The sequence below is a fragment of the Parambassis ranga genome, chromosome 14, assembly GCF_900634625.1.
Source record: "Parambassis ranga chromosome 14, fParRan2.1, whole genome shotgun sequence".
NCBI classification, from domain to species: domain Eukaryota; kingdom Metazoa; phylum Chordata; class Actinopteri; family Ambassidae; genus Parambassis; species Parambassis ranga.
The window spans coordinates 2200137-2226312 of NC_041034.1; the positions used below are offsets into that span (position 1 = coordinate 2200137).

Consider the following 26176-nt stretch of genomic DNA (forward strand, 5'->3'; position numbering starts at 1 on the left):
TGCAGGCCACATAAATGAATAATTATCTTGGATTAAAGCTTTTCTCTAATCTCTTAGCTTTAGGTCTGTTTTGCCTTTTCTGTGCAGAGTAAACTGGAGAAGCTCACAAACAACATGCCAAGCAAATGTCATGAGACAGGCTGGAACCACTGACATTACACATTTGCTCCCACTTTGTTTTCATCCTGCTTTATTACTCCGTGTAATTTAAACTAATGGCTCTTTGATAGCAGACAAGTCGGCTGTTTATCTGAGCGCAGCATGTAATGTTTTATACCTGGATAACTATTCAGTCATGGAAACTTCCTCGGCTGCTCGACTCTTGATGATTATCTGCACTTTATGTGTCAGCAGGCGGTTACAGGGTCGGACGTCGGGTCCGTCTGGGTGGGAGGGGGTCGGATAGCTAACATTTACTTTAGACTAATAGACCTGCAGTGTCTACATGGAGCCTAATCAGCTCAGCTGGAAACAGAGAGAGATAATTTACCTCTGGTTGCATCATCAGCATGTCATGCCATCCTGTACGGAACAGTCTGAGACCCAGCAGGATCATTCTGTTTTTTTTGTTTGTTTGGCCTCATTAAAGTCTTTGTCTTATCCTGTTTTGGCCTTAATTTGTAATTCTGAAATCAAAGTGACAAAAAAAGATCATATAGAAAACTTATTTCAATAAAAAAGTGAAGCAGAATAAAAACCACACAGCCACTCCCAATGGGTGAAGCATGAGGCCAATACACACAGCTAAAAACCTGCAGTTTCTTGAATGGCCACTTGAGGAATAAACATGTTTACAGTCTGGTACAAAAACTGTTTTGGTTTGCATTGATCAGTTCCCTTATTGTGATAACAGCGGTTGGATGACTAATAATTTAGAATAATATTAGACTGGGACCACTTTGACATGTGGATGACACGTCACACAGAAAACATTTATTAACAAGCCGCAGGCGGGAAAATCCGATCATAATGTGATAAATGTATATTAGATAGATAAACAGGAATGATAAACAAAATACCTCAAAACAGTTAAAGCCTGAGGTAGATATAGAGAGTGCATGTGTGTGTGTGTGTGTGTGTGTGTGTGTGTGTGCGTGTGCTAGCTGCGACACTGCTGCTGTGATTTCTGCGCCCTTAGCGGGGTGAAGAACGGGTGCCACAGCGCCTCCTCCAGGGTGATGCGCCGGCAGACGTCGTACTCCAGCATGCAGCCAAGCAGGTCGAACAGCTGCCTCTCCTCGTCCGTCTTCCTCACCATGTACTGCTGCACAGAGAGAGAGAGAGAGAGAGAGAGCCTGTTCACCTCCTGCAGCTTCGAGCTGCAGCTGATTGGCTAACGTGAGCGTGGTGTACCTTGAGAGGCAGACAGTGCTTCCTGATGTAGTTGTCGGTGGAGCTCTGCTCTTCCCGGTTCAGACGCCCGTTGTGCACGTAATGCTGCTTCCTGCACATGAACGTGGCGTCAAGAGGAAATCTACTGTTACCATGGAGACCAAGCTCAGCTGTTTTCTTATTGTTTTCTGCAATGTCTTGATTGCATCCAACTCATCATTCTGTGGCTTCTTTTGCAGGTCTTTGAAAACTTACCCTACAGCTGGCATTTTGCTGCATTTGCTGAACAGAAATTATAACACAGATAATTTTCTAAACATTACACAGGCTTCCAATTAAAACCTTTAATTTCTTCATTAACTTCTGGCCTGAATCTTTCGTTATTATTCATGAGACATCTCTGAAGCTGCCCAAACAAACTGTGCTCAGCGGCTGTTTGCTGTGGTTGTTTATCAGAGGCTCAGTTAGCAGTTAGCATATCTTTACCATCTTTATGTGCCCATTAAAAGGGAGTGTGTGTGTGTGTGTGTGTGTGTGGAGGTGTTTGTGTGCTTACCTGGTCTGCTTCAGTAGGTGTGTTGGTATTGGCCCCAGAACTTTTTCCATCATGGCCAGGTGTTCTTTACTGTCGTGGGTCTGAAGCAGCAACAACGACAACAACAATAAGGAAGGATTGAACAACTTCCTATTATTTTTATGTGTGTTTGTGTGTGTGTGTGTGTGTGTGTGCAGTACCGGGAAGAGCGTACGTCCAAGGTAAAACTCCATGAGAACACAGCCCAGACTCCAAACGTCACATGACTGGTTCCAGCCCAGATCTGAGCACAAACACACAGGCGACAAGGTGATGTGGGTCATTTAACAGCTCAAAGGTCCCGTTAGGTCATTCTTTTTGTGTGTGTGTAAGTTACCCAGTATAACCTCTGGCGCCCGGTAGTGGCGCGTCGACACCAAGGATTCGTGGTGTTCGTGGTCAAATGTGGCGGTGCCGAAGTCCACCACCTTCACGTCCATACTCCTCAACTTCTTCCCCTCACTCTTCTAACACACAAACGTACACATTTGTCAAGCATCTGTTTGACAACCGGTGAAATGACAGCACGGCGTGTCTTTACCGTCTCCTCGTTGTTCTGCGTGTCGTAGTCGGAGCAGACAAACAGGATGTTCTCTGGCTTCAGGTCGGTGTGCGTCAGCTTGTTACGATGCATGACTGGAAAAGGCATAAAAAACACACACTGTCATTGTGCACCACTTTACTTACTTCTTCGTCTGGTCACCATCTTGGCTACCAAGTGGAACATGAAGGGGTCCACTGTGGGAATTTTTAAGTTATAAATTACAAATATCCTCCACAAGTCATGTAAACACTTGTTACTGGCACATTGTGTGTTTTAAAGGTGAAAACAAAGACTCATGTTACAAAATTTAATCGACAGGGTTCTGGGAAATGTTTCCACCCACAGTGACCTCAGTGACTAAAATACATTTTATATAGAGATAGTATTTTATTAACTGAATCAGTGGTGGATTAAATCATGTTACATTTGATGCTGCTGTTGCTTTATTATGTAATATTCAGTGTAACTAACCACTAAGCCAGAAGCAATATTTTAGTCCATCTTAGAAAGAAAGAAATGTTACATAAACTGACAGAAAACATGATTAATTGCGCTTAGATAGGTATATAAGGGTCCTGGGTTAGGTTAGGACCCACATGCAACAAGTTTCCCACCATTTTCTTGTTTTGTGTGGTGACAAGTTTAAATTTCACAAGCACAATGTTAAAATTCTGCTGTTTAACTACTGTTTTTCTCCGGATGACAGGCTGATAAATGCACCATTATTATATTAAGAATACAGGAATCTACCAGAGAGTCATCATGTTATGATGCCAGGATCAGATGTCACAAACATTCCTAGAAAGCACTTGAAACCTTTGCTCCACTCACAGCAGACGGCCCTGAAGATCTGGAAGGCCATGTGTCTGATCTGCTCCACGTTGAAGGGCAGGAAGTCGTTCTGTCGCAGGAACTCAAAGGTGCTGAGGCCGAGCAGTTCGAACACGATGCAGATGTGGCCCTTGTGGTCGAACCAGTCCAGCATCCTCACACAGGCGCTGGCAAGAGAGAGAGACAGGAAAGGATAGATAAGTACCAGGACCTCTGCTAAAACTCTGATGCTATACAGCTACAAACTCACAATGTGTGGTCATCATCCAGGCTGTTGATCTCCTCCAGCACCGCAATCTCAGACCTCGCTACCTCACGGAAGCACTCGAGGTTCCTCACGATCTTTACAGCAACGTGTTCGTCTCTGTTCCACACACACACACACACACACACGGGTAAACAAACATGCAGCAGCACCAATAAATAGAAGTATCAGTGCGCATGCTTACCTGTGTCTGTCGATACATTTCACCACTTTTCCAAAGGCTCCTACTCCCAGTGTAGAGACCACCTCATCTGAGGGAGGACAGACATTTGGGTCAGCAGCAGCTGGAATCATTTTTATGTATAATATTCCAAACGTGGAGGCCCATGCCCTGAGATAACAACCCAAAATAAATATGTCCCACACACACACCAACTAATCAATCATCAAATCACTGCCCAAGGATTGACACGGTCCTAAACTTCGCCTCCAAACAGCCGACAAAGGAAGGTCACACTATAACAGAACTATTTCTGGAGTGAAGTGACACTGAAGCTTTGAAAAGGACAAAGGAAGGCAGCAGCAGAAGAAGGCAGCGTCTACGTACATCTGTCTTTCATCACCAGGCCGACGTGATACTCCAGGTGGCCCTCTTCATCGTCCTCGCCGCTCTCCCCCTTTTGACTCCTTTTCACTCCATCATCGCTGGCACTGACAGGGTTGTCACCAAGAAGTCGGAGTGAGGTGTCATCAGGCTGTGAAAGGTCGACAGGAGACGTTCAGTTCTGTCTGAGCTCAGGGGACATACATACATTTTTCTGTAAAGATCGTGTTAAAGTGAAAGAACCATAGCAGTAGTTAAGAGCAGGGATTGTGTTACATCACACCACTACATTATGTAACACTCTGTAACACTGAAATCATACAACCAGGTGAGAAGGACACAGGAAGTGAAGCGTCGTACCGGGCTGTAAATTTCCGGGCTGTTGTTTTGTGTGCTGCAGCCTTCCGTCTTTGTGTCAGAGCGGAGGTCAACTCTGGGGACCTCGCCGTCTACCAGAAAACAGACAGATGTTTACCCGCTGCGATAAAAACTCTTACTGCCAATCAATGTATCAAAAGATGATGATTTCACCTCTCCAGGAATCTTCGTCTTTCTTGCCCATAGCACTGTTGTCCTCACTTGCATCAGTCGCCCAAACACGTCCTCTTTTCTCCAGCCTCTGGAGATGAGCTTGTAACTGGACAGGACACAGCAAACATTTCAATCAAAGCAGTATTACGCAACCATGAACTGATACGTAGCTGGAGCCTGGGCAGTGGTGTGCATGCAGTGTCCCAGATCCTGTAGCTGCTATACGAGCCCAAATCATCAGTCCTCCACTGCCGTGCTTGACAGTGTGTATGAGGTGTTTCCACTGTAAGGTTTTCAGCAGACATGTTGGTGAACACCAAACAACTCCACTCTGGCCTCATCTGTTCCACAAGTGTTGTTCTTTGTTCAGATGCAGTTTTGTGAACCTGAGTCATGCTTCCATGAGCTTTTTAGACAGAAGTGTCTCCTGGTAACCCTTCATCAAACTGGACTTGTTCTTCTAAGTGTGCCATCAAGGACCACATCATCCTTCTCACTGTAGACCGCTGAACGTGGTTGGAAATGGTTTTGTAAGTCTTGCCAGTTTGATGAGCAGCAACAGTTGCTTCTCTAACACCATTGTTCATGTCTTTCCCTCTTGGTATTGTGTTAACACACACCCGAATGTTCCAGAGCAGCAAACAAAATATCTACATTTTATAGCTCAACTAATTAAATCCTATGGCAGCAGTAGGAGGGGACTTAGTATTCAACACATTTTTTTCTTTTTGGCTTCATTTATGCTGAAATAAATACAGTGAAAATATGTGTTGTCTGTCTGAAGTTGTATTTAACTAATATTCAGACCCACTATGACTTGTATTATAGTTTGACCTGTAACTTAAAGCGGGGTACCGACTTTCGATCATGACTGTAAAATACATTCCTTGATTATAATAAAACAATGAACCTCACACTGTGCTGATACAAACAGAATGACACTTACTAGATCCTTTTCTTCACCACGAGGTAAGACTTGTTTCCTACATTCAAAAACTCTCCAGTGTCTTCCTCTGTGACTCCCGCCCGCTGCGGTTCTGCTGCTCTTCATTAAGGTGTTTCAATCTTTAATCTGTGAAGTCACGTTTGGCTGCAGAGCGAGGCGCTGGAACTTCACAGCTCTCTTCACACCGCGTTGACTGACATTCAAACCCTCCTTCACAGCTCTTGATGTACCTTTCCCTCAACGCCTGGTGCCCTCTTCTCTGTTTTCAAGTCTATACATAGCGTTACAGTGATCCAGCTATTGGTGCTGTTTCCAGGGCTTTCCCTGGCCTTTTGGAAGAGGGCAGAGTTACGACCCCCTGTGCAGAAAGGCGGCTTCCCAAAGGGGTGTGGTGATAACATGACACCATAATGGCTCCCTTTGGGGAAGCAGAGCAGCAAAGATATATGGCTACATAATATTGTGTTTTTAATGTATGGAGGCAGCACACAGCATGTGAGAGTGGCTCAAAATACAGTAAGTGTTTTTGAGGGGCTCAATTACGGATGACTCTGCAACAAGCACAGCCCTTAAAAAAACATGGAGGCCACTTTTGTACGATTTTTAGTGTAAGAATGTGAAATGCTGGGAAGATGTGACACCTTTGATATTCGGCCAAAGCCATCTATGTGTTCAACTTCAGCATCCTACTCAGCTCGGCACAGACCGTAGCCTCGCATAATACCACAGGACCATGCTATGAATGCTAATGTAGGATCCTGCTGTCAGTGCAAATAACTGGAACTATATCTGACTCTAGAAAGTTTATTGTCTTTCAAAGAGACTGATGGTTTTTTTGTTGGTATTACAGCTCATCACATGATGTAGTTATCTAAGTGTAGCTCCACCAGGGTCCCTCTAATAAAGTGGGTCTTTTGCTAAATCTGGAGGTGACTGACATTTTGACAACAGCACGTTCACAAGCTTACACTTTGCAGTGGCAAATGGGATGGCATGTACATTCATTGCACTTCAGCGTTTCACCTGTCAGTGCTCCTGTATCTCACTGTCCCTCTTCCACGAATAGCAGACGTACCATTCACAGTGGGGGGGTGTGGGGTTTCCTGTTCCTTCCGTTATTTCTCACTCACTCATTTCGTCACCTCCTCGTTCACTCCTGCTTTTTTTGAATGTTTGAAACTTTAACTTTAGTAACCTTTAACCTTTTCGGTTAAAGGTTCTACCTCCCAAAACTGTTTTACTTTCAAAAGTCTTTGACCATGCGCTCCTGAAATATGTATATGTTTTGGTTGACGGACCTACGAGATGCCAAGGGGCTTTGCTTTTTATAGCCAACAAAGTGAGGGAGTGTTAGTCATTCCCGCCTCTTCCGCCTCTTCCCCCCCCCCTCTCAGAGAAACAGATCTGACCCTCCTTGCCACCCGGCTCAGCTGTCTCTGGCTGACTATAAATCCACGGCGAGGAGGACGACTCACTCCATGCTGACAACATGCAGGACCGTTGTCACTCACTTAAGATCCGCTAGCTCTCACTACTCAGCAGCCACTGTCAGGAACATAGACGGTGTCAGTCTGCTTACAGTTTGATAGGCGGAACAAGGCTCTAATCCAGCTGTGGATAGGAGCCCAACTGCAGCCGCTGTGACTTTATGGATGTAAAATCAGGCTAGTTTACTCAAAAACGCTCTGAAAATGGGGCTGCCCCACATGGAGTCAGCAAGGAGCAAAAATCACATTTAAATAACTCAAAACCACAAAACAAAACATCTGTTCCCGTTGGGTTAGTATAAGTACAAGTATTTGTAGGATTGTAAGGAGTATTATCTAAACATTCAGATATCTGTGATGGTATCAACACACAGACACTTCTATGTGCACAGATGGAAAGCCTAAGGCAGGTACACCCCACCTCCACCTGAAAATGGACGCTTATATTGTTCTATATAACTTATAAACAAACGTTTGTGTCAGTTGCGTTGAGGACAGATGCTGAAAGTTTTGGCTCAGCCGTTTGACCTTATGCAACATCGGATCAAATTTAAACTGGATGGCTGAGAAAGGTGAGTGACCGCTATAATTGAAGAGGATTATCCAGCCCTATCACTTATACTTTAACTGTTCATCTGATACGGCTGAAATCTTAACAACAGCTCTAAACTCTGAAAGCTGACCGGCCCACACAGCCCCAACAATGAGCACTATGCCGGCTAACCACAACCGTGTCCATTCATTTGGCATACTCAGGATACAGATTCAGTCTTATCACACTGTGTGCAAAAGTAAAGTGTTAATTAAATGTCTTAACACTATGGCTAGAAAAGGAAGCGACCTTAACGCAGACCTGGGCAAAGTACGGACCGTGCACACAATATTAAACAAAGGCAGCAAAAGTCAGCTGTTGAGCACGGCATTACCGGTCTTTCCAATCCTCATTGTCTCTTCCACGCTGCTGTACTGCATCATCCCATCTACTCTCTGGAGAGACATGGTTGCGCTGTCTACACTTTAAAAATGCGGCAGGACTATGCTGAAATGTACGGTAACACACACAGAAACTCCACGATGCATTCAGATGTTACCGCGGGGCTGCAGCCGACATATTTCATATGCTCTTAAAAAGCTCAGATCTTGCCCGACTTTCAGAACTCTGGGATTTGCTACTTTAACTTTTACTTCTTCTGTAAAAATATCTTCACATCATCTGTCCTCTGTGTGTGGACACACACAGAGGACAGAGGAGGGACCAGTGAATGACAGCAAAAGATTCTTACAATGATGAAAATGTAACAGGAGCATATTTATAAAGGTAGATACTGTGCCAATGGTCTCCGATTTATATTATTATTTATGAAAAAATGTGGCCCTTTGCTTTTCTTATGGAAGTCTATGTGGCCCTCGCAAAAAAATAATTGCCCTTCCCTGGTCTAGAGGGACATTTCCCCCCTAAAATCAATTATTGCTTTTCCCGTGGCCTGCAGTGCTGTTTATTCATCTACATCGTTGTCTACATTGTTTTGGAGAGTGTCTCTTCTCTAAAGACTCTCTATCAGTGGCTGGGTGTAGTTAAGTTAAAGATAGTTCTTATTTGAAATGGACATTCTTAATGCAATTTTAAATTGCATTGCACAGCTGCTAGATTCTTATAAGACTGACAAAATCACAATCTAGGCTGTATGCTACAGTATGTGTTTGTGTTGACCACCACAACAATTGGCACCTGTTGACTGCTGCACATGTTGAAGGGGCTTAGTTTTAGAACTTGACATACCCAGCAAACTGCACTAAATCAACACTAATTCCCTGTTGATGGAAGTTAAAATTAATGTCAGTTTTTGGCAGGTTCATACCCAGAAATAATGTTATTTTATGATACAAATGATACAAAAGGCTTCTCTGTGTCCATTTTGAACCACCTTTCTGCAATGAAATATTTCAGGGTACATGTTAGAAAGTGATGATCATGATGGATTATCAATTTAGAACGTCTTTTTTGGAATTCTACAGAAATGTCCAGCACATTATGTGTTAAAATGCAGATGCTCCACTATGGCAATGCTGTGGAGAAACCTGTTGGTGCTGTTGAAAAAGTTGCACTGTTACTCTGTGGTATCAGCTTTGTTGTATCACCTTCTCTTATGATAAGCATCGCTGTGTTCAGTGAAAGTGATCATTCTACTCACCAGTCTTTGTTATCGGAGCTGTGGTGTCTCCTGCTTCCCCTCTCACTGCTGTTTGGTCTGAGCAACTCTGCTTCTCTTCTTCTCTTTTAGCTTCCGCCTTCAAGCCCCCCTCTCCACTGCAGGCGCAATACAAACACTTGTTGCGACGCTGCATGGCTGCCAAACAAGGAGAGGCAGAAATGGCGCCCCTGGTGCAGCAATAAAACATGATGTCCTTCAGAAAATCAAGCCATGGACATTCCTGTGTACTTCTAGGTAGTAAAATCCTCAGCCAGCTGCAGTGAAAAGCTACACGGGGAGCTGCTCCTGCCTCGACCCTTGGCCTAGACCTGCTGGGAGGTCTCCTCTTTCATTCTGCAGGAGAAAACATAGTGTCCCGTATCCGATCTGGAACTGTTGATGCAGGATGATGCAGGAGGTTGTGTGATGTGCTGGAGCACTTGCCGCATGCTCAACATGCACCTCATACTGGCTGCATGCATCCTGATAAAAAATTGTTGTTCGGACAGTCGTGTTAGCCCAGGCAATGGTGGAAAATCTTCCTGCAGATGTGAGAATTTAATCAACAGCACATAAAGATGTAAGAGCTGTGACATTATGCCTCAGGCATATTGAAGGATCTAGTGAGTATCATCTAGTTTGCCCCTAGATCAACAAGAGGAAAAAGCCAAACCAAACCAAAGCAGTGGTTCAAGCCAACCTTTGAACACACGGTGTTCCTCAGAGCTTAATTCTAGGCCCCCTGATTTCTTTTTTTTGATGAAATAAAAACCTTACAGATTGCTTTTCTGATTTGCTATAACTGACCGGCCTGTAATCGCTTGCGTCTCCATGTTAAAGGTCCTGTTTTCACTATAAAACATTTCAAGACACTATCTTTAGTTTTACGACCTGTAACGCTAACAACAATACTTAAATAACATCAAAACATCATGGCTGAGTGAAACGGCACACCTACACAAACACACTCATTAAATATGTTCAGAATTTTTCATTATAGCTGCTGAAGTTCAGAGTTCATGTAGTGGCGCCGGTTCAGGATGCTGCCAGAAGTGAAGCAGAACACTGTCTCATGTGATTTAAATGTCATTATATAATAATAAAATACTTTTTAATACAATTTCAGCTGTATATTTATATAGCACTTTTTTCCCTACCTACTCAAAGGTACTCAAAGCGCTTGTGAGCAACTTTGGGTTAAGGCGGGATTGAACCGCCAACCTTGCGCTGCTCTCTAATTGGTATCAATTAGTATACAAAAATCTATCTTAAATCCAATTCATCTTTCTAAATATTTGGCATACAATCAACAAATGTTTCAATGCAGTTTAGTATAAAGACATGAAATGTGACATATACAATGTTTACTGTGTGCTTTGACGCAAATTCACCACCACCAGCACAGGCTTGTGTTTCCTTCCTAAACATAAAAATTAAAAATATCCCCACCTTTAACAACTAGCATAGCTGAAATTCCACAACTAGAACATGACGCATGACAAGCACAAGTGGCCTTCTCACCTGACAAAGTGACAAGTTCTTTGGACTATTTAATATGAATGGGCTTTTCTGAGATATAGTTGTTTTCTTATTACATAATACTAAATGTGTCCAGTCATTGTTTCTCACAGAGAAGACTTCAACGTGTACTTGTTGCATTGGATCACATGGGGGAGCTGCTGCAGCTGCTGCTCTGTAGAAGATTCCAGCAACGAGGTCAGAGACAGATGAAGGAAGGCCTCCTCCTGGTTAGCAATATTTCCATGCCTGTGATTAATTACAGACATGCAGTCAAAGGGAGGAGGAAAGGAGGTGACAAATTTCATTTAAGGGAGAGCCTCGCATACACACATTCACACACAGCACTTGATGAAGAGTGTGCTGTCCATTGCCAGTTGTATTGACAGATGTGAAAGCTCTCAGCTGTGATTAGAGTTCAGGCAGACACACAAAGCAGCAGATGTACAGAATATATGTATGAAGATGAGTTGTGAGTCTGCTGCACTTAAAAATGACCTTTTCTAATTTACAGCTGTCTTCTGGTTATTTATGTGTATTGCTAGGCTGCGAAATGTTTGATACAGAGACTGAATCATGTCTCCCATCAGCAGTCAGAACTCATTTAATCAATATTTCCTTGTTCTGAGTTATTATCACACTTCTTACTTACTTGTCCATCACCTTTGCTAGCTTGTCCATCAAACATCCAGGATAAGCAGCCAACATGGAAGTCCCACAAACTGCAGTTTCTGGAGAGACCACTTGAGGCTGACTCCAAAAGTGAGTCAATCCTCGTTGACCTCTATGTTGTTTCCAGCTTCACAGCATTGAAGTTCAATATTTGGCTCTCTAAACACTATTGTTATTACCACAGACTGTAAATAAATATGGACGACCTGACAGCTCTCCAAAAGTAAGTCCTAAACATCTGGATTGCCCCTGGTGGCTGACTGGCTTTACTAAAAACTAAGAGCTTCTAAAAACTAAGTTTATGGCTTCTCTCTGTGTTCAAATTCTCATTTGTCATATCCATATTTAGCTATTTATTGTTGGCTAAATAACAGAAGCAATGTCACAGGTCTGCAGCTAATGGAGCAGCCAAGCTACACAAAAAGCTGAGGGAGGAAGTGGGCCTGTGTTGGAGTGGAACAGTGGCGATACAGCTTCACCTCTCCACCTCTACAGAGTAGACAAGATATTTTGGCTTCACTTGTGTACAATAGGTGGAGACAGAGACACATCATCCATCTGTATACACAGCCAATGGTTTATATCAACATTAGCCATTTGAACTACTTAGGTTCACCATGGTGACAACAACAACTGACAAACAACAGGAGGGTGTCAGACACTTGAACAGTGGGTATCCCTCAGGCTTTGAAGTATTGACCCTGTTTTACATTATCCTGATGAAGATGGAATGTTTGCTACCATAGTATTTGATTTGGACTGTTTTATATGTATTTTTATGCCAGGCCAAGGTCCACCACCCAACATCCACCCATGTCACAGGTGTTCTGGAGCAAATCTGGTCTCCAAATCTTATGGAAAGTCTGAGGGCAACAGATTAACACTGATTGCTTTTATTGATGCATTTGCAATGCACTGTATACTGTACTGTAGTCCATGCCAATGAGGCTTATTGAATTGGACTCTAAGAGAGAGAGAGAGAGAGAGCGAGAGAGGGCGGGTCCTCATACTTTAATTGAGTTCAAAAGTTGACTGAGCCGACCAGCCTCTCTCACTTTTATGTCCACTTGAATCACGGTGACTCTGCATGTGTGTGTGTGTGTGTGTGTGTGTGTGCTGCAGAAGGCCATACCTCAGCAGCAGTATTCGAGCCAGATCATCTCTCTCTCTCTCTCTCTTCCTCTTTCTGTTTCTTTCTCTGACGCTCTGTCTCTCTCCCTCTCTCGCCATCAGCTGTGATTACTTTGGTAAAACAGCACTGCGTCGCAGAGAACCAATTTTCCTAATGCACAGCCTTCACACACACACACACACACACACACAGCATGGTTATTGATGAGGTAAATGGGGAGGGGGGCAACAGGGGCACACACAACACTGCTGGGAAATGGAGAGAGAGAGAGAGAAAGAGAGAGAGAGATAGAGAGGGAGGGAGGATAGTTGGAGCAAGACAGAAGGACAAGTGAGACGGGGACAAAGGGAGGGACAGTTGGGGAGACAGACAGAACGAGATGGAATGAAGGAGGTGAGGAGGAAGAGGGACAGGGAAGATGTGGACGTTAAGATGGGCAGCATTCTGGAAATGGAGCAGGACATCCAGTTAAAGAGCCAATAAAGGAAAGGACAGAGAGAGGGTGACAAGGAAGGATGCAGGAAGAATAACGAATAAGACCGCATCTTTCCATATGGAGGATGGAGTAGTCTGATTCACTGGACGGAAGGGGGGGGGAATTTCTCACACACCGTCTGTGTCTCAGACAGCGTGGTGGTCCAAAGGCAGGAAGTAAGACTCCTGATGCAATAGCGGACTGGACATAAGACTAGTCCCCTTTAAAGCACACAAAGAACAGAAATGAAGAATGGGCATCTATGGACAAATGATTTGGATCCAGAGCGACCAGCACATCCTGTCCGAAGAAGTTCCTCCAACATTTTGATTTGTAAGGATTATTATGGGATGTTTTCAGTGGCACATGTGGGGGATGCTGGAAACACGACATGCTGACTGAAGATCTCTGCATCTGAGACCGATGAGAAGAGTAGTCTGCAGAGTTTGGCAAGTTTGGGAAAGATATCTTACAGTGCACTTTATCATGAGACCCTGAAAGAAGAAGTGACATCACCCAGGAACTGCTAAACCATCCACCACCTGAAGGTGTCAACCTGTATCCCAAGATCACCTTTGAAGACTTAACAACAATCAGATACTCCAATTAGGACTTCTGTCACTTTTAATAAAATGAAACCTGCTAAAAGCCTCCAGGAAACAACCTTCAATATCTCCTCCAAGCATCCTGGATTAAGCTTTTTGAGGAGAAAACTTTGTCTTACATGTCTTGACAACATTTAGACATAAATGTGAAACCTACATTTTCATATCCACATAGGGTTTCTCTCTTTTAAAGGGTCTCTGACCAGCCCAGCAGGAAACCTACTATATAAAGTCCACTTGTGACTCCATCTCATTAAGGTAATACCAAAACATTTTCCTCCCATAAGGAGATTCCTGCAATTCTATCCAGCAAAAAGACGTTAAGCCATTTTTTTTAATGGAAAATAACAAAGGCTGTTTTCAAGCTTGTCGATTTTCAAAGGCTTTTACACTGGGATGTTAAACACCAAGCCCTTCTCAATAAATAGCCAAAGTGAAGGAGACACAGGACAGAACGTCTGATCTCTCCCATGCTTCAAGTCTTCCATACATCACGCAAAAACATAAAATTTGCACCTGCATCCAGGCCAAGGAGGAGTGCTGCAGCATGGGACTCAGCTGCTTCAAGTCCTGGAAAAATGACAGTACAGGCCACAAGGGTGAGACACACACACACCATCAGCATATTACCTGTTAATCCCTCTAATCATGTTTAACTGTGTGTTGCCCTTGAGTGACACCTGTTTTAATGCTGAGTCAGGGTAATGGATCTGAGGTGACAGTGTGCATGTGCTTCATAGATGTGTCTGGTGTGACTTTGAGGAGGTGAGTGAGCAAAGCATGATGGGATATGATGAGAGTAAACTGATCCTCATGATGCATTCTCAGGAAAAAAAAACGTGCGTTTATGGGCTGCAGTAGTGTTGTGCTGTTGATTGAAGGCAGTCTACAAATGCATTTTTTAAAGTATGCAGCTCCCGAATTGAGACACAGCTACTTAAGAATCTATAACACAAGCTTTACAGCTCTACAGCCTCCCGGTCACAGCCACATGTGGTGCTAGTGGTTAACAAGTTAGCTAGTTACTATGTGAGAACAGAAAGAACAAAACATAAAGAAAAAGAAAACATACATGTGTTTATGTGAGCTGGATTGTTTACTTATGGGGTGATATGCAGCAAGGTGGTCATCATCCTGGGATACCAGAGTCTTGGAATACCAGATCTGTATGTTTCCTACAATGTTTGTGTATTTACAGGTAACAGAGATGTGTTGGCCAGCCCAGGCTCCTACTTCTTTCTGTCAAACAGCGCCGGTCAGGGTGATGAGTGGTTAAAGAGCCTCAACAAGGGAGTCTGGATTCCTTTTACAGGTATAGACATCTCAGGTCATGTTTTCAAATATGTGGATGTAGGTGAAATGGAATCTGGAAATTTCGTTTTGCTTTTGCAGGTGTCTTTGGTCAGCGTCTGGAGGAGACAGTTCTGTATGAACGACGTTACGGGATCCGCTTGGTTCCTCTGGTGGTGGAGCAGTGTGTCGCCTTCATACGGGAGCGGGGCATGCACGAAGTGGGCTTGTTCCGCCAGCCAGGACAAGCAAGTCTGGTCAAAGAGCTGCAGGAGGCTTTTGATTCCGGGGAGAGACCTTCCTTTGACAGGTGCAACCTACTCTACCTTGTCCCTGCACAGTTTTCTTATTGCATTACATTCTTAGTTTGCCTGTTCGCTTTGCTTGCAGTAGCACAGACGTTCATACAGTGGCGTCACTGTTGAAGCTCTACCTGAGACAGCTGCCAGAACCTCTGGTTCCATATGGTCGCTACCAGGACTTCCTGCTTTGCAGTCAGAAGCTATCAAATGACCGAATGCTGGTAACTGCGCCGCATGAAACTACACCTCACATAATTAACTACAATTACTCATGTCCTCAAATTCTTCTCATCGTTTTAGGGTTTGGGGGACCTGAGGAATCTTCTTCATGAGTTACCGGTTGCAAACTTCAACCTACTCAACTTTATCTGCCAGTAAGACATCTTTAACACTAAATAAACAGCATAACTTTCATCGATGTGACCTTTGTGGTATACAAACGACACACTTCCATGTCTTTTAACTCCTAAGTTAAAAGTCCTAAAAAAGATAAAGAGTCTGAAAGATAGTATGGAGGTTTTGGTAAGCTTGTCTTTGAATCTCTGCGTGTGCAGGTTTCTCAATGAGGTCCAGACTTACTCCAGCAGTAACAAGATGAGTGTCCAGAACTTGGCCACTGTGTTTGGGCCAAATATCCTTCGAGCCAAAGCTGAAGACCCTCAAAGCATCATGGGAGGTAGACTGGCATCAAAGATTGAAGTAAAAGCAACCAATTGCTTTGTATGACTCATTTACCGTTCTTTGAAATCTCTATATGTGTTCCAGGTGCATCCCTGGTCCAGGTGCTGATGTTAGAGCTGATCAGAGAACACGAGTCTCTTTTTGCAAGAATCCCTCCAGCCATCTTTGCCCGTCCACCTAGAAGTTTACACTCATCACCAAGTGCTTTAAAACAGTCTCATCTCCAGCCACTGCCCTGCCTTCGCCAGCTGTCCCTGCCTCTTATTGCAGAGCGGTCCAGAGAACCAGGACAGCCCAGTGCAGATGCAGACAACCCCAGGTAAACTACATCACAACTAAAGATGCTGTACTACCAAACCCATTAAGAGCAAAGAATTAACAATTCTAATATCCCCTTCCTTGTTTTTTTGTCTTTTGTAGTGGTGCCTCTGCTGCTGCCAAATCAGACCGTTCCTCTGGCAAAAAACAACATCTTGGCCATCGCTACACCTCCTCCCACCCTGAGAACTGCTTCTACCCCCTGCCCTCATCCAGTCAGGCCATTAAGCACCACTCTGACATAGATTATCACCAGCATCATGCTGGTCAAGAACCATCCGCTGCAGATTTTCAAGCCTCCACATCCAGTCTCCAGCTTCAAGATCGATTGCCAGACACCTCAAAGCCCAGGCCAAGGCTCATGGGCTGGGCAAAAGCTTGGCCAAGCCCCGAAAAGGAAAGCTGTGGTTTCTGGAGTTCTGTGAGTGGCGAGGGAGATAGTGGCATGCCAGAAACAGCCAGTGGGGGCAGCAGTGAGGCTCAGGAGGACAGCACTCCGTCTGCCTATGACAACTTAGATAAATTGTCATTACGTCAGACTACAGAGGATGTCCCTGATGGACATTTTGAAACTAATTCTCCAGAAGGCCATATTGGAGCTTGTGAAGAAGAGGCAGAGGAAGAAGAGGTGGTGCAGACAAGGGACTCATTCTCTTCTTGGTCCTCCTGTGAGGTTTTACCATTGGAAGAGAATAGTGATGCTGCAGAGGCAGCTAGTCCTGGTATTTCACCAAAGAAACCTGATGGATTACCTTCGGAACAGGTAGCAGGCGAGGAAGATGGTGATAAGGTGAAGATAGACGATCATGAAGTTAAAGATGGAGATGAAGATCATCCTAACTCCATTGCCTCCTGTTCTGTATTCAGTGACAGTCCTCTCAGTACAGGTAGTTCAGAGGTGTTCCTCCCCTCTGGGCCTCAAGAGCAGCAGGGATCTGAGCCTCAGTTGCAGCCCAGGGACACTCACACACTTCTGGCTGAGTTGCGACAGCAGATGGTCCAGCAGAAGACAGAGTACCAAGCCAGGATACAGAGGTAAGAGATAACGTCAATCAAATCTAATGCTACTGGTCTATAGCTAGCGTGTGCTTCACATACGTGTATGTGTGTGCTACAGGTTGGAGCGCTGTAATTACATCCTTGAGCGGCAGGTGGCAGTACTGCAGGATAGCCTGGAGCAGCAGAAGCGCAGCCAAAGCGTGGCTGAGATCAGGATTCGCAACATGGAGAGAGCCAAAGCTGACGCAGACCGCCGAAATTTCACAATGCAGAGGGAGATGGAGTTGTTCATCCAGATGTATGGAGAAATCAAAAGAAGAGGTGGAGAGGAAGGAGGGAGAGGGAGCATCTGAAGATGGATAGAAGGAGGGAGGATTTGATCTAATCGAGTTTTCTTTGGGACACCAAAAACCAGGATGTAGAACTGGATGTTAAAATCAGTCCTCTTGTCGACCCTTGTATCCAGATGTTATGGAAGGCATGTTGGAGCGTTTTATTGACCCTCTTATTGGGTAATGTTGATCCTTATTAACTCCAAAGATGAATTTGCAAGTGAACTCTTGCAGTTACCAAGTTAGCTGGAACAGCTGGATATTCCCAATGTCTATATTTGTTGTTTTTTTCCCGCCTCAACTCAGGACCCAAATCAGTAAGAACTGCAGACCCCATGCAGCATCACCTCCTGTTGTTTCACTGTGATAAATCAAGAGACTTGATCTCCAGATGAACACTGGCTCCCCATCAGGCTATGGTAGCACTGTATGGACTGGATTCTATATTAAACAACATTTTAACAACAAACAAACGAGTAATGTTCACGTTGCATGAAGACATTTTTCCAAGAACTCATTAAAATTTTACATATATTGGATTTTATTGCCTGTGAATGACTTCAATCCTGCTTGTGGTGAACAGAGTCTCTCTAGAGGCTACAATAAATTAGTGGAGATCCACAAAGAATATAACAGAAGTGTATTGATTTCACTTAAAAAATAGCATTTTGTCTGATTCATCAAAAATCTAAAAAATGTCAGTACTTCAGTCAAAATGACCATAATATATTTATCCTTGTCTACAGGTCTCCAAGGTCAGTGATAGCATACACAAACACACCTGTACTGTACGGGGGAGGAGTCAACAGATGTGCAGCCTGGGATGTAGGTGTGACTTTATGCTAATTAAAGGCAATACATTATCTTGTCATACAGCATCTTAATTATACATCTAAAGTCGTCAATACCTGTATGATAATAATCGTCCACAGCTGCAATAAAACACACGAAGCAACATGGAACATTTGTTTTTCCAACAAAAATGTTGTTTAAATCCGGTTTATGTGGTCGAAGCGTTTAATATATAATATAATCGGTTTTCCACTCTAATAGAAAATGTGACTTTTAATAAACTATCCACTTGATTATTACGTTGCCTTGCTAGTAGCGGCTAACTGATCACTGACAGGTGCTAGCTGCATCGCGACGGAGGGAGATGCGACGTGTTGACGTCATCTATGAACATGCGCACTGTGTTGTCAGCGTCGTACCGGAAGTTCACTTAGTTATTTTCGATAAAACACTAACAAAAAATAAATTAAAACAGAAATAATTACATTGTTTTTTCAAGTTCAAGTTCAAGTTTTCCAAGATTGTTATCTTGATAATTTAGGAAAACTGAGCCTGGTCATTATCTAAATGAACTGATCCACTTTGTCATGAGGTACCATTCCAAACAATGTTTTTTAAATCACAAATAATAAACTGACTCTTGTTTGAGTGATGAGAACATTTATTCTCAAATAGTTCTTTCAAAATAAAATAACTGTACAGAGCTATTAATCAAAGGAAATAACTCACAATTGATTCAGTCACTACAGAGTTGCACACACATACAGAGGAGATTCAGTGGTAATGTTCAGTCAGGGAGAGAATTAAAGGGAACAGCGCCACACTTAAACAACAAACTAAGGAACAGTCCTATTCATTTAACAGTGTGTATTCTACAGTGTGTCAAAGCAGAGTTCCAGGTGGAAAATAACTTGCACTTGAAATTTCACCTTAAAAAACAACAACCAGACTTCATTAACAGATTGAATCGAAATATCACCAAATAGACTGTTTCAACTTCAAAATAAAAGTGCAAAAAAATGATCAGCCAGGAGCTACATTTCATTTGACAGTGGAATCGCAGAGCTCACTGAACAACACAACGCTTCAAACTCTTGTATACAACATCAAGTATTTGTAAACTGGAATTGTAGACATGTGTTTTACCTCTACACCGAGTTCCCAACATAAAACTACACTAAATCAATCTCATGGTAAGGCCACGTTGTTTTCTGTGCCGACTGAAGATACATCAAACACAAAAGTCTCACGTTTTCTGCAAGATGCCACCGAATGCATGCACCATCTCTCTCTTTCTTCAGTCAAAGTGCACACAACAGCTTTCACGCACCCCGACTTCTATCATACACAGGAAGCCTTCGTCTTTATCTGACATGCTAACGAAGCTCACACACCGGAAGCTTCTTCCTCACTCTTGCATGTTGATGTGTGAGTCTTGGTCAAAGTGCGGTGCAGATTTGCACACACGCACATTTTCTTCATGAATAAAATCTGTAGTGATCTATACACGAGAAATAATTATTGCAAAAGAAACAGGTGGAGCATTTCAGTGAGCAGGAGCCTGCCGATTTTCCTGAGACTTTTGTTACAGTATATTTTTGTTCTGTTAATTTAATACTAAACTACACTTGGTTAGATGTTTTTCCCCCTTCTTCCTGCTTAGTGAAACATTTTCAGAGAAACTTGTATCTGTATCACAGGTAAGACAGTGAACTGAACTAGTGACGATAGTGGGGATAAAGTGCATTTACATTTTTAAACCAAGATCACAGTCACAATCTTCGAATCTAGCAACATATTTGTTGGTCTGAAATGAATGTAACGGCCAATAAACACAGTAAACGCCTGACTTTTTGTTTTGGTGACAAAGATGGTTGACAGAATAGTGGTTATGTTTAACCCGTCGGCGTGATGCAGCCTGGGCCGTCTTTCCTAGAAGCCGGAGGGCGTCAGGATGTTCATGTCTCTGGGTTTGAGCTTGTGTGGACGCCCTCCCTGCCTCCGACCCTCCACAGTGGGAATCTCCATCTTTGGCGGGGACACCTTCTGGATGGCGGGGTTGTCGGAAAGCCGGGTAGTCTGTGACTTCATTACCTCCATAGGTGATGGCTTCTGGGCACCACGGTACGCCTGCAAAGCAAAGCCTGCTGGGAACACCAGCATAAGGCACTCAATTTAAATGGCACAACCAGCATGGACTTTAGTTATCTCAGGTGTAAGACTGCTAACTGCAGCTTTATGAGACACACGATGACAACTTCACACACAGCCAGGAAACTTTGTCAGATTACAAAATAAAGCACTTGTCATCATTATTATACTTCTAACTTAAATATAATAAGTATAATTGGCTGGAAATGAAGCTCACGTATTCATGTCTGATAAAAAAAATTCAAATATTTGTCTGCATTGTAGTGATTATTAACCTATTTATGCATTAAATATAAACAAATACACAAACTTTCATTTTCACAGCATGTTTACATGACGTCAATAAACCTTTCCAAGTAACTTTAAAAAAGTATTTTGGACTAAATTTGACCTATTACCTACCCAACGTCATCCTGGAAGAATGATTTTAAAGTCTCCACTTCAGAGGTAACCATGCTAGACACAGAAATGATCTGTTTTGCTCCAAGTTTTATATTGGAGGGACGTGGGACATCTCTGACTGACTGTTCGTAAACGCCAATGAGTGAAAAGACCTGGGAGCGTCAGCCCTGAATATGTTTACCGCCAGTCTGAAGGTCATTCATTCATCCATTAACCCAAATCCTGGACATTTCTATGTGATATCACGTAAATCACCTTTCACCAAGTTCTTGTTTACGCCTGACATGCTAAGGGGAGAGCAGTGTTCTCTGCTTGTTGTTAGGATGATGTTGTTACCTGCGGGCGTGGGGTCCGATCCCAAGTCCGAGGTCGACTTCTGGATGTGTGGCCGAGGCCCGAACACGCCCCACCGTTCAACCACACCTCCCCCCGCTGCCATGTCTCCTCCTACCATGTCCACGCTGCTGCTGCTGCTGGACGAGCTGATGCTGACCTCTGAACTTGTACTGCTGAACCAGCTCCTACACACACACAGATCATGTTATGGATTTTTCTATACTATTTGTAGGATAGAAAAGATTCGGACTGCTCTGTGTTTGTACCTGCGCTGTGGTTTTGGAGAGCTGTGTGGGGTGTTGGAGGGGGTGGACTGAGCGGAGGAGTTTTGTCGCTCATCCCTGGCCTCCATGGTCTGGATCTGCAGTTTCTAAACACAACAAGAAACATTTGGGTTTTTACAGAAACTGCAAATAAAGTAGAACCATCAGAAAGTTACAAGTGTGACCAGTATTTTGCAGTTTCTGGCTGTGCCTGTTTTGGGGTTTTAAGATGACTGACTGTCCATGTATTAATGTTGTAATATGCAGGACTGACCTGGAGGGACTCAGGTATGCGATGATGGTGTCTTGTCTCCTCCGCGGTGAGGCCTTTGTGGGGAGTGTAGCTGGTGTCAGTCAGCCCGGCCCTCTGCTCAAACTTGTACACGCTATCTTGAGTTTGTTCTGAAAAAAAGAGACGAGTACAAGAATACATGTGTATAGTTTGATTATGACCTGAACAAGACTGAGATAAATATGCAAAAATAAAGATAAACTACTTCAACACACACTTGAATAAAATAAAATAAGTAAAAGTGAAAATAAAAAGAAAATCTTCAGTACTGGTGATGAGGGAATTCATGATGATAGAAGAAGCCTTGGTTTTCACGACACTTGGTGACCTAGAGGGGGCGCTGTCTTGCACTGTAGTCTGACTGACTGTACCATTCTCATCCTCCTGAAAAGAACAAATACCAATAAGAGTAAAAATATGAGCAACCTAACGGTAAATGTGCGTGTGTTTTCCGGACGTCTCACCTCAGCCAGATGTGAGAACTTCCTCTCCGGTATAATGGGTCGTCTCCACAGTTTGTTGATGCTAATGTCGTGCGGCGGCGTGGACATGGGGGCCTCCAGGTTATCGTCATAGCTGAGGGCTCGTCGGGTCATCCCGATGGGAAGCTTCATCCCTCCCATCCCTGAGCCCTCGATGGCTGCAGAGACACAAACAGTGATGGTAACAGCTTTCCCAAAAAAGTTTTTAAAGGGTTTTTTTCAGCAAGCTATTAAACTAATAACAGTATTTCTACACGTGCATTAAGGGATCAGTGCGCAGCAGTGTTAATTTTGGCAGCAATTTCTGATTTAGTTTTTATTTTAGTCTTGTGACTAAAATGTCATTTGATTTTAGTCACATTTTAGTCATCGACATTTTTGAACTTTTAGTCTAGTTTTAGTCGACTAAATATCAAAGAATTTTAGTCGACTAAATCTGCCGTGGATTTAGTCGACTAAAATTCTTTGATATATATTTTTTCATGAAATAATTAAGGTTTGAAGTGCAATAAAAACAGGCACAGCTTTAACTTGTGTTTGAAACAAACACCTCTTTATTTAATTGCTATGACCTTTTCACAAAGAACCAGTGAACAGTGAGCTGCTCTCCCTGAACACACTGTTCAGTCATGACCTTCTTCATGAATCCTCCATAACTGCAGCAAAATACTTCAGTGACAACTTAGAAACAGGTCACATGCTGTAAAACCATCAGCAGCGGTGTCTTCATTTATAGATTTTGTCACGTGTATCTTTGAACGGAAGTTAAAATGACTCGATGTCGCTTCAGGTTTGTTGTGTTTTTCACGTGGTTTGCAAACCGTCCTGTTTGTCTTGACATCAAACGTGTCCGTGTGTCTGTTCTCCTCCTGTGTTGTGTTACCATGCATGAGGACGCCTTCTTCCAGCATCGCGGGGTAACGTCCTTACGCAGAGAGATCACTTCTGATTGGCTCTCTGCCGCCGTCTCCTGACTCGTCCATCCCTTCCACAGTCAAAATTTGCTCTGATTGGATCTCGTCTCCATCAATAATTTTGTCTCGTTTTTATTCGCTGACGAAAGTGTCGATACATTTTGTCTTCGTTTTTGGCAACGTGCGTTTTTATTTAGTTATCGTCTCATTTTTATCAGCAAAAAAAGGTCGTTAACGAAAACTATGACGAAAATGATTCGTCAACAAAATTAACACTGGTGCGCAGGATGTGTAGCATTCATGATAATATTTTTATTACTGTATAATTAACATCACTTATGGTTGCACATGTCATGCAGGGGTATAATATAAATGATTATTTTTACACATAATATTTTTTTTCCATACAGATTTACATGTCCCACTCTTTACAACTGACACAAAAACGTTGCTGTGTGCTGTCATTGTTGTGAAAAAAAGAGCAGTTTGTCCTCACCTGGTAAGTCGCCAGAACCAGACATGATTACAGGAAGACAAGGGGCAACAAAAACCAGGACAGAACCTGAAAAAAAGGAGACATTCACATTTATGTGTCGCACTAACTGACAATGACATTCTGCTCTGGCAGAGGTTGACACAAACAAACACATTTCCCCCTGCAGCCTCCTTATCCGGCACATTTTTACATAAACACTGTATTTGTTGGCTGGCACCCACCTACCTACCTACTACTGATGTGGAGTAAGTGTGGTGGTGGTGGTGGCAACGGTTACATCGGCCTGCCTGACACAATGAAAAGCCTCTGGCAGTGCATTGTAGGGAAGCAGCTGTAGAAGAAAGCAGAGGTCAAAGGTTAAACTGATGAGTCTCTGAATAGATGTGTGCATTCTTTTTTTTTAGTGGTTTTTGTTGTTGTTTTGTTCATAGTGCACTTTAACGATCAAACAACATCAGGCTGAATTTGCAAGTGCAGCCTGATGTTTAGCTTCACACAGTCATGGTGGGAAACTGACAGCTGTGTGCAGTTTAAGAAGATACAGAGAAATGAGTGTTAAAAGCAGCATATCCTGTTATAAAAGAGGTTTTAAGCAGTGTTCGGCTGCAGGATTACTCCAGAGAATGATGGAAGACAGGCTGGATTACGTAACTGCAGTGCTGCAGCACCAAGGTGCATTTCAAAATAAAAGCTCATCAAGTAAACCCTTTAATTTAAATTGCATTAAAAAAAACTCGTTAAAAAAATGTATATCACTAATAATACATTTCTAAATATATTCTGAATACAACACGAGAATATCACAGCAAATACACGTATACACAATTATACATTTTTTTATCGACAAAATAAATATATTTGTCAGAATGTTATGGCAAAATTCAGCATCACATATGTCCACATTTACTTGAATGGATAATATACAAGGTTGTGTCCTTCATTTGTGTGTGTGTGTGTGTTTTTTAAATGTAGCTCGGTAAGCTAGCGGAACCAGTCTGAACTGGACGAGATACCAACAAAACCGCTGGCGGCTAACAAGGGTTAAACAGCGGTGAAAATCAACTATGTCTTATTTTCTCTTACCGGAGGTTAACGGCGGCTTCACAGCGACGACTGGAACATTAGTGACCCTCTAATGTCGACTGGCAGAGGAGAACAGCAGAGTTGTTGGGTCGCAGCCATTATTGTGTTCGGTGACTGACGCTTCCTCGATGGACACGGTACTTCCGCCTGATCTCGCAGAATATCGCGAGACTTTACCTGTCCGCCTGTTTCTTTGGATTATTTGATCATTTTCTCATTAAATAATGATTATAATTAATGAAAAATAATATTTTATATAATATAATAATAGTTGAGTTGTCCTTCATCCGGTTATTTTATCCTGCAGTGCAATTTTTTAGGTTTATATTTTTTCAGGACTGAAACAACATTATTATTTTTTTATTATTGATCAATTCACATCTGTATTAAGTATTTTTAAACTCCAACATCATTTTATATATATATATGTGTGTGTGTTTTGTATGTAATACAAAATACTTGCAAGCAATATCCACAGCAATCTAGCACAGATTTTTATTAAAATTATTAAAAATATAGCATATTGTGGTGGTGTTGAAACACAAGGGGACTTCAAATTACACCAGTCAATCAATCAAACATGCGATCCATCAATCAAAACTATAGAAATGTCTACATTTCCAGCAGCGATCATGTCTCATTGGCGACTGTTTGTCGCCATCTAGCGGCTGATTCGGGAGCTTCTTTACCTTCTGACTGAATTCCTGCCTTTAAATCGAGTCAAATATACACTCAACAAAAATATAAACGCAACACTTTTGTTTTTGCTCCCATGTTTCATGAGATGGACTTGAAGATCTAAACTTTATTCCAGATACACAATATTACCATTCCTCTCAAACATTGTTCACAAATCTGTCTAAATGTGTGATAGTGAGCACTTCTGCTTTGCTGAGATAATCCATCCCACCTCACAGGTGTGCCACATCAAGATGCTGATCTGACATCATGATTAGTGCACAGGTGTACCTCAAACTGCCCACAATAAAAGGCCACCCTGAAATGTGCATTTTGTTTCTGCTTTATTGGCGGTCTGGGGACTCAGAACCAGTCAGTATCTGGTGTGACCACCATTTGCCTCATGCAGTGCAACACATCTTCTTCGCATAGAGTTTATCAGATTGTCTATTGTGGCCTGTGGAATGTTGGTCCACTCCTCTTCAATGGCTGTGCGAAGTTGCTGGATATTAGTGGGAACTGGTGCACGCTGTCGTATACGCCGGTCAAGCACATCCCAAACATGTTCAATGGGTGACATGTCCGGTGAGTATGCTGGCCATGCAAGAACTGGGACATTTTCAGCTTCCAAGAATTGTGTACAGATCCTTGCAACATGGGGCCGTGCATTATCTTGCTGAAACATGAGGTGATGTTCATGGATGTATGGCACAACAA

General features: G+C 42.9%; 3 protein-coding genes across 5 annotated transcripts; 1 reads left to right on the forward strand and 2 right to left on the reverse strand.

Moving 5' to 3' along the window:
* Positions 1–1075: 1075 nt before the first annotated feature.
* Positions 1076–9290, reverse strand: LOC114446005 (dual specificity protein kinase CLK4-like). 2 transcript variants are annotated; one of them, XM_028421386.1, is made up of 13 exons: positions 9247–9290; positions 4622–4727; positions 4451–4539; positions 4094–4241; positions 3731–3797; positions 3532–3645; positions 3282–3448; positions 2448–2542; positions 2244–2373; positions 2068–2150; positions 1889–1968; positions 1354–1444; positions 1076–1264 (listed from the first exon to the last, which is right to left on the reverse strand). In XM_028421386.1, the coding sequence occupies exons 2-13, from the start codon at positions 4650–4652 to the stop codon at positions 1100–1102; spliced, it is 1260 nt and encodes a 419-aa protein (XP_028277187.1). In that variant the 5' UTR covers positions 4653–4727; positions 9247–9290; the 3' UTR covers positions 1076–1099. The 2 variants fall into 2 exon arrangements, with proteins under 2 accessions (XP_028277187.1, XP_028277186.1); XM_028421385.1 differs by lacking the exon at positions 9247–9290 and adding an exon at positions 5568–5727.
* Positions 9291–14186: 4896 nt separating this feature from the next.
* Positions 14187–17591, forward strand: LOC114446513 (rho GTPase-activating protein 22-like). Its single transcript, XM_028422159.1, has 9 exons — positions 14187–14247; positions 14847–14960; positions 15041–15248; positions 15329–15461; positions 15541–15614; positions 15795–15916; positions 16006–16213; positions 16342–17274; positions 17357–17591. Exons 1-9 carry the CDS (start codon positions 14196–14198, stop codon positions 17589–17591), a joined length of 2079 nt encoding a protein of 692 aa, XP_028277960.1. The 5' UTR covers positions 14187–14195.
* A 1411-nt stretch (positions 17592–19002) lies between these two features.
* LOC114446697 (putative monooxygenase p33MONOX) lies at positions 19003–24923 on the reverse strand. Of its 2 annotated transcripts, none has more exons than XM_028422435.1 (9): positions 24782–24923; positions 23928–24029; positions 23699–23764; positions 22271–22446; positions 22076–22190; positions 21789–21916; positions 21518–21621; positions 21252–21436; positions 19003–20506 (listed from the first exon to the last, which is right to left on the reverse strand). In XM_028422435.1, the coding sequence occupies exons 3-9, from the start codon at positions 23721–23723 to the stop codon at positions 20295–20297; spliced, it is 945 nt and encodes a 314-aa protein (XP_028278236.1). In that variant the 5' UTR covers positions 23724–23764; positions 23928–24029; positions 24782–24923; the 3' UTR covers positions 19003–20294. The 2 variants fall into 2 exon arrangements, with proteins under 2 accessions (XP_028278236.1, XP_028278235.1); XM_028422434.1 differs by having other exon boundaries at positions 19003–20509.
* Positions 24924–26176: the final 1253 nt, after the last annotated feature.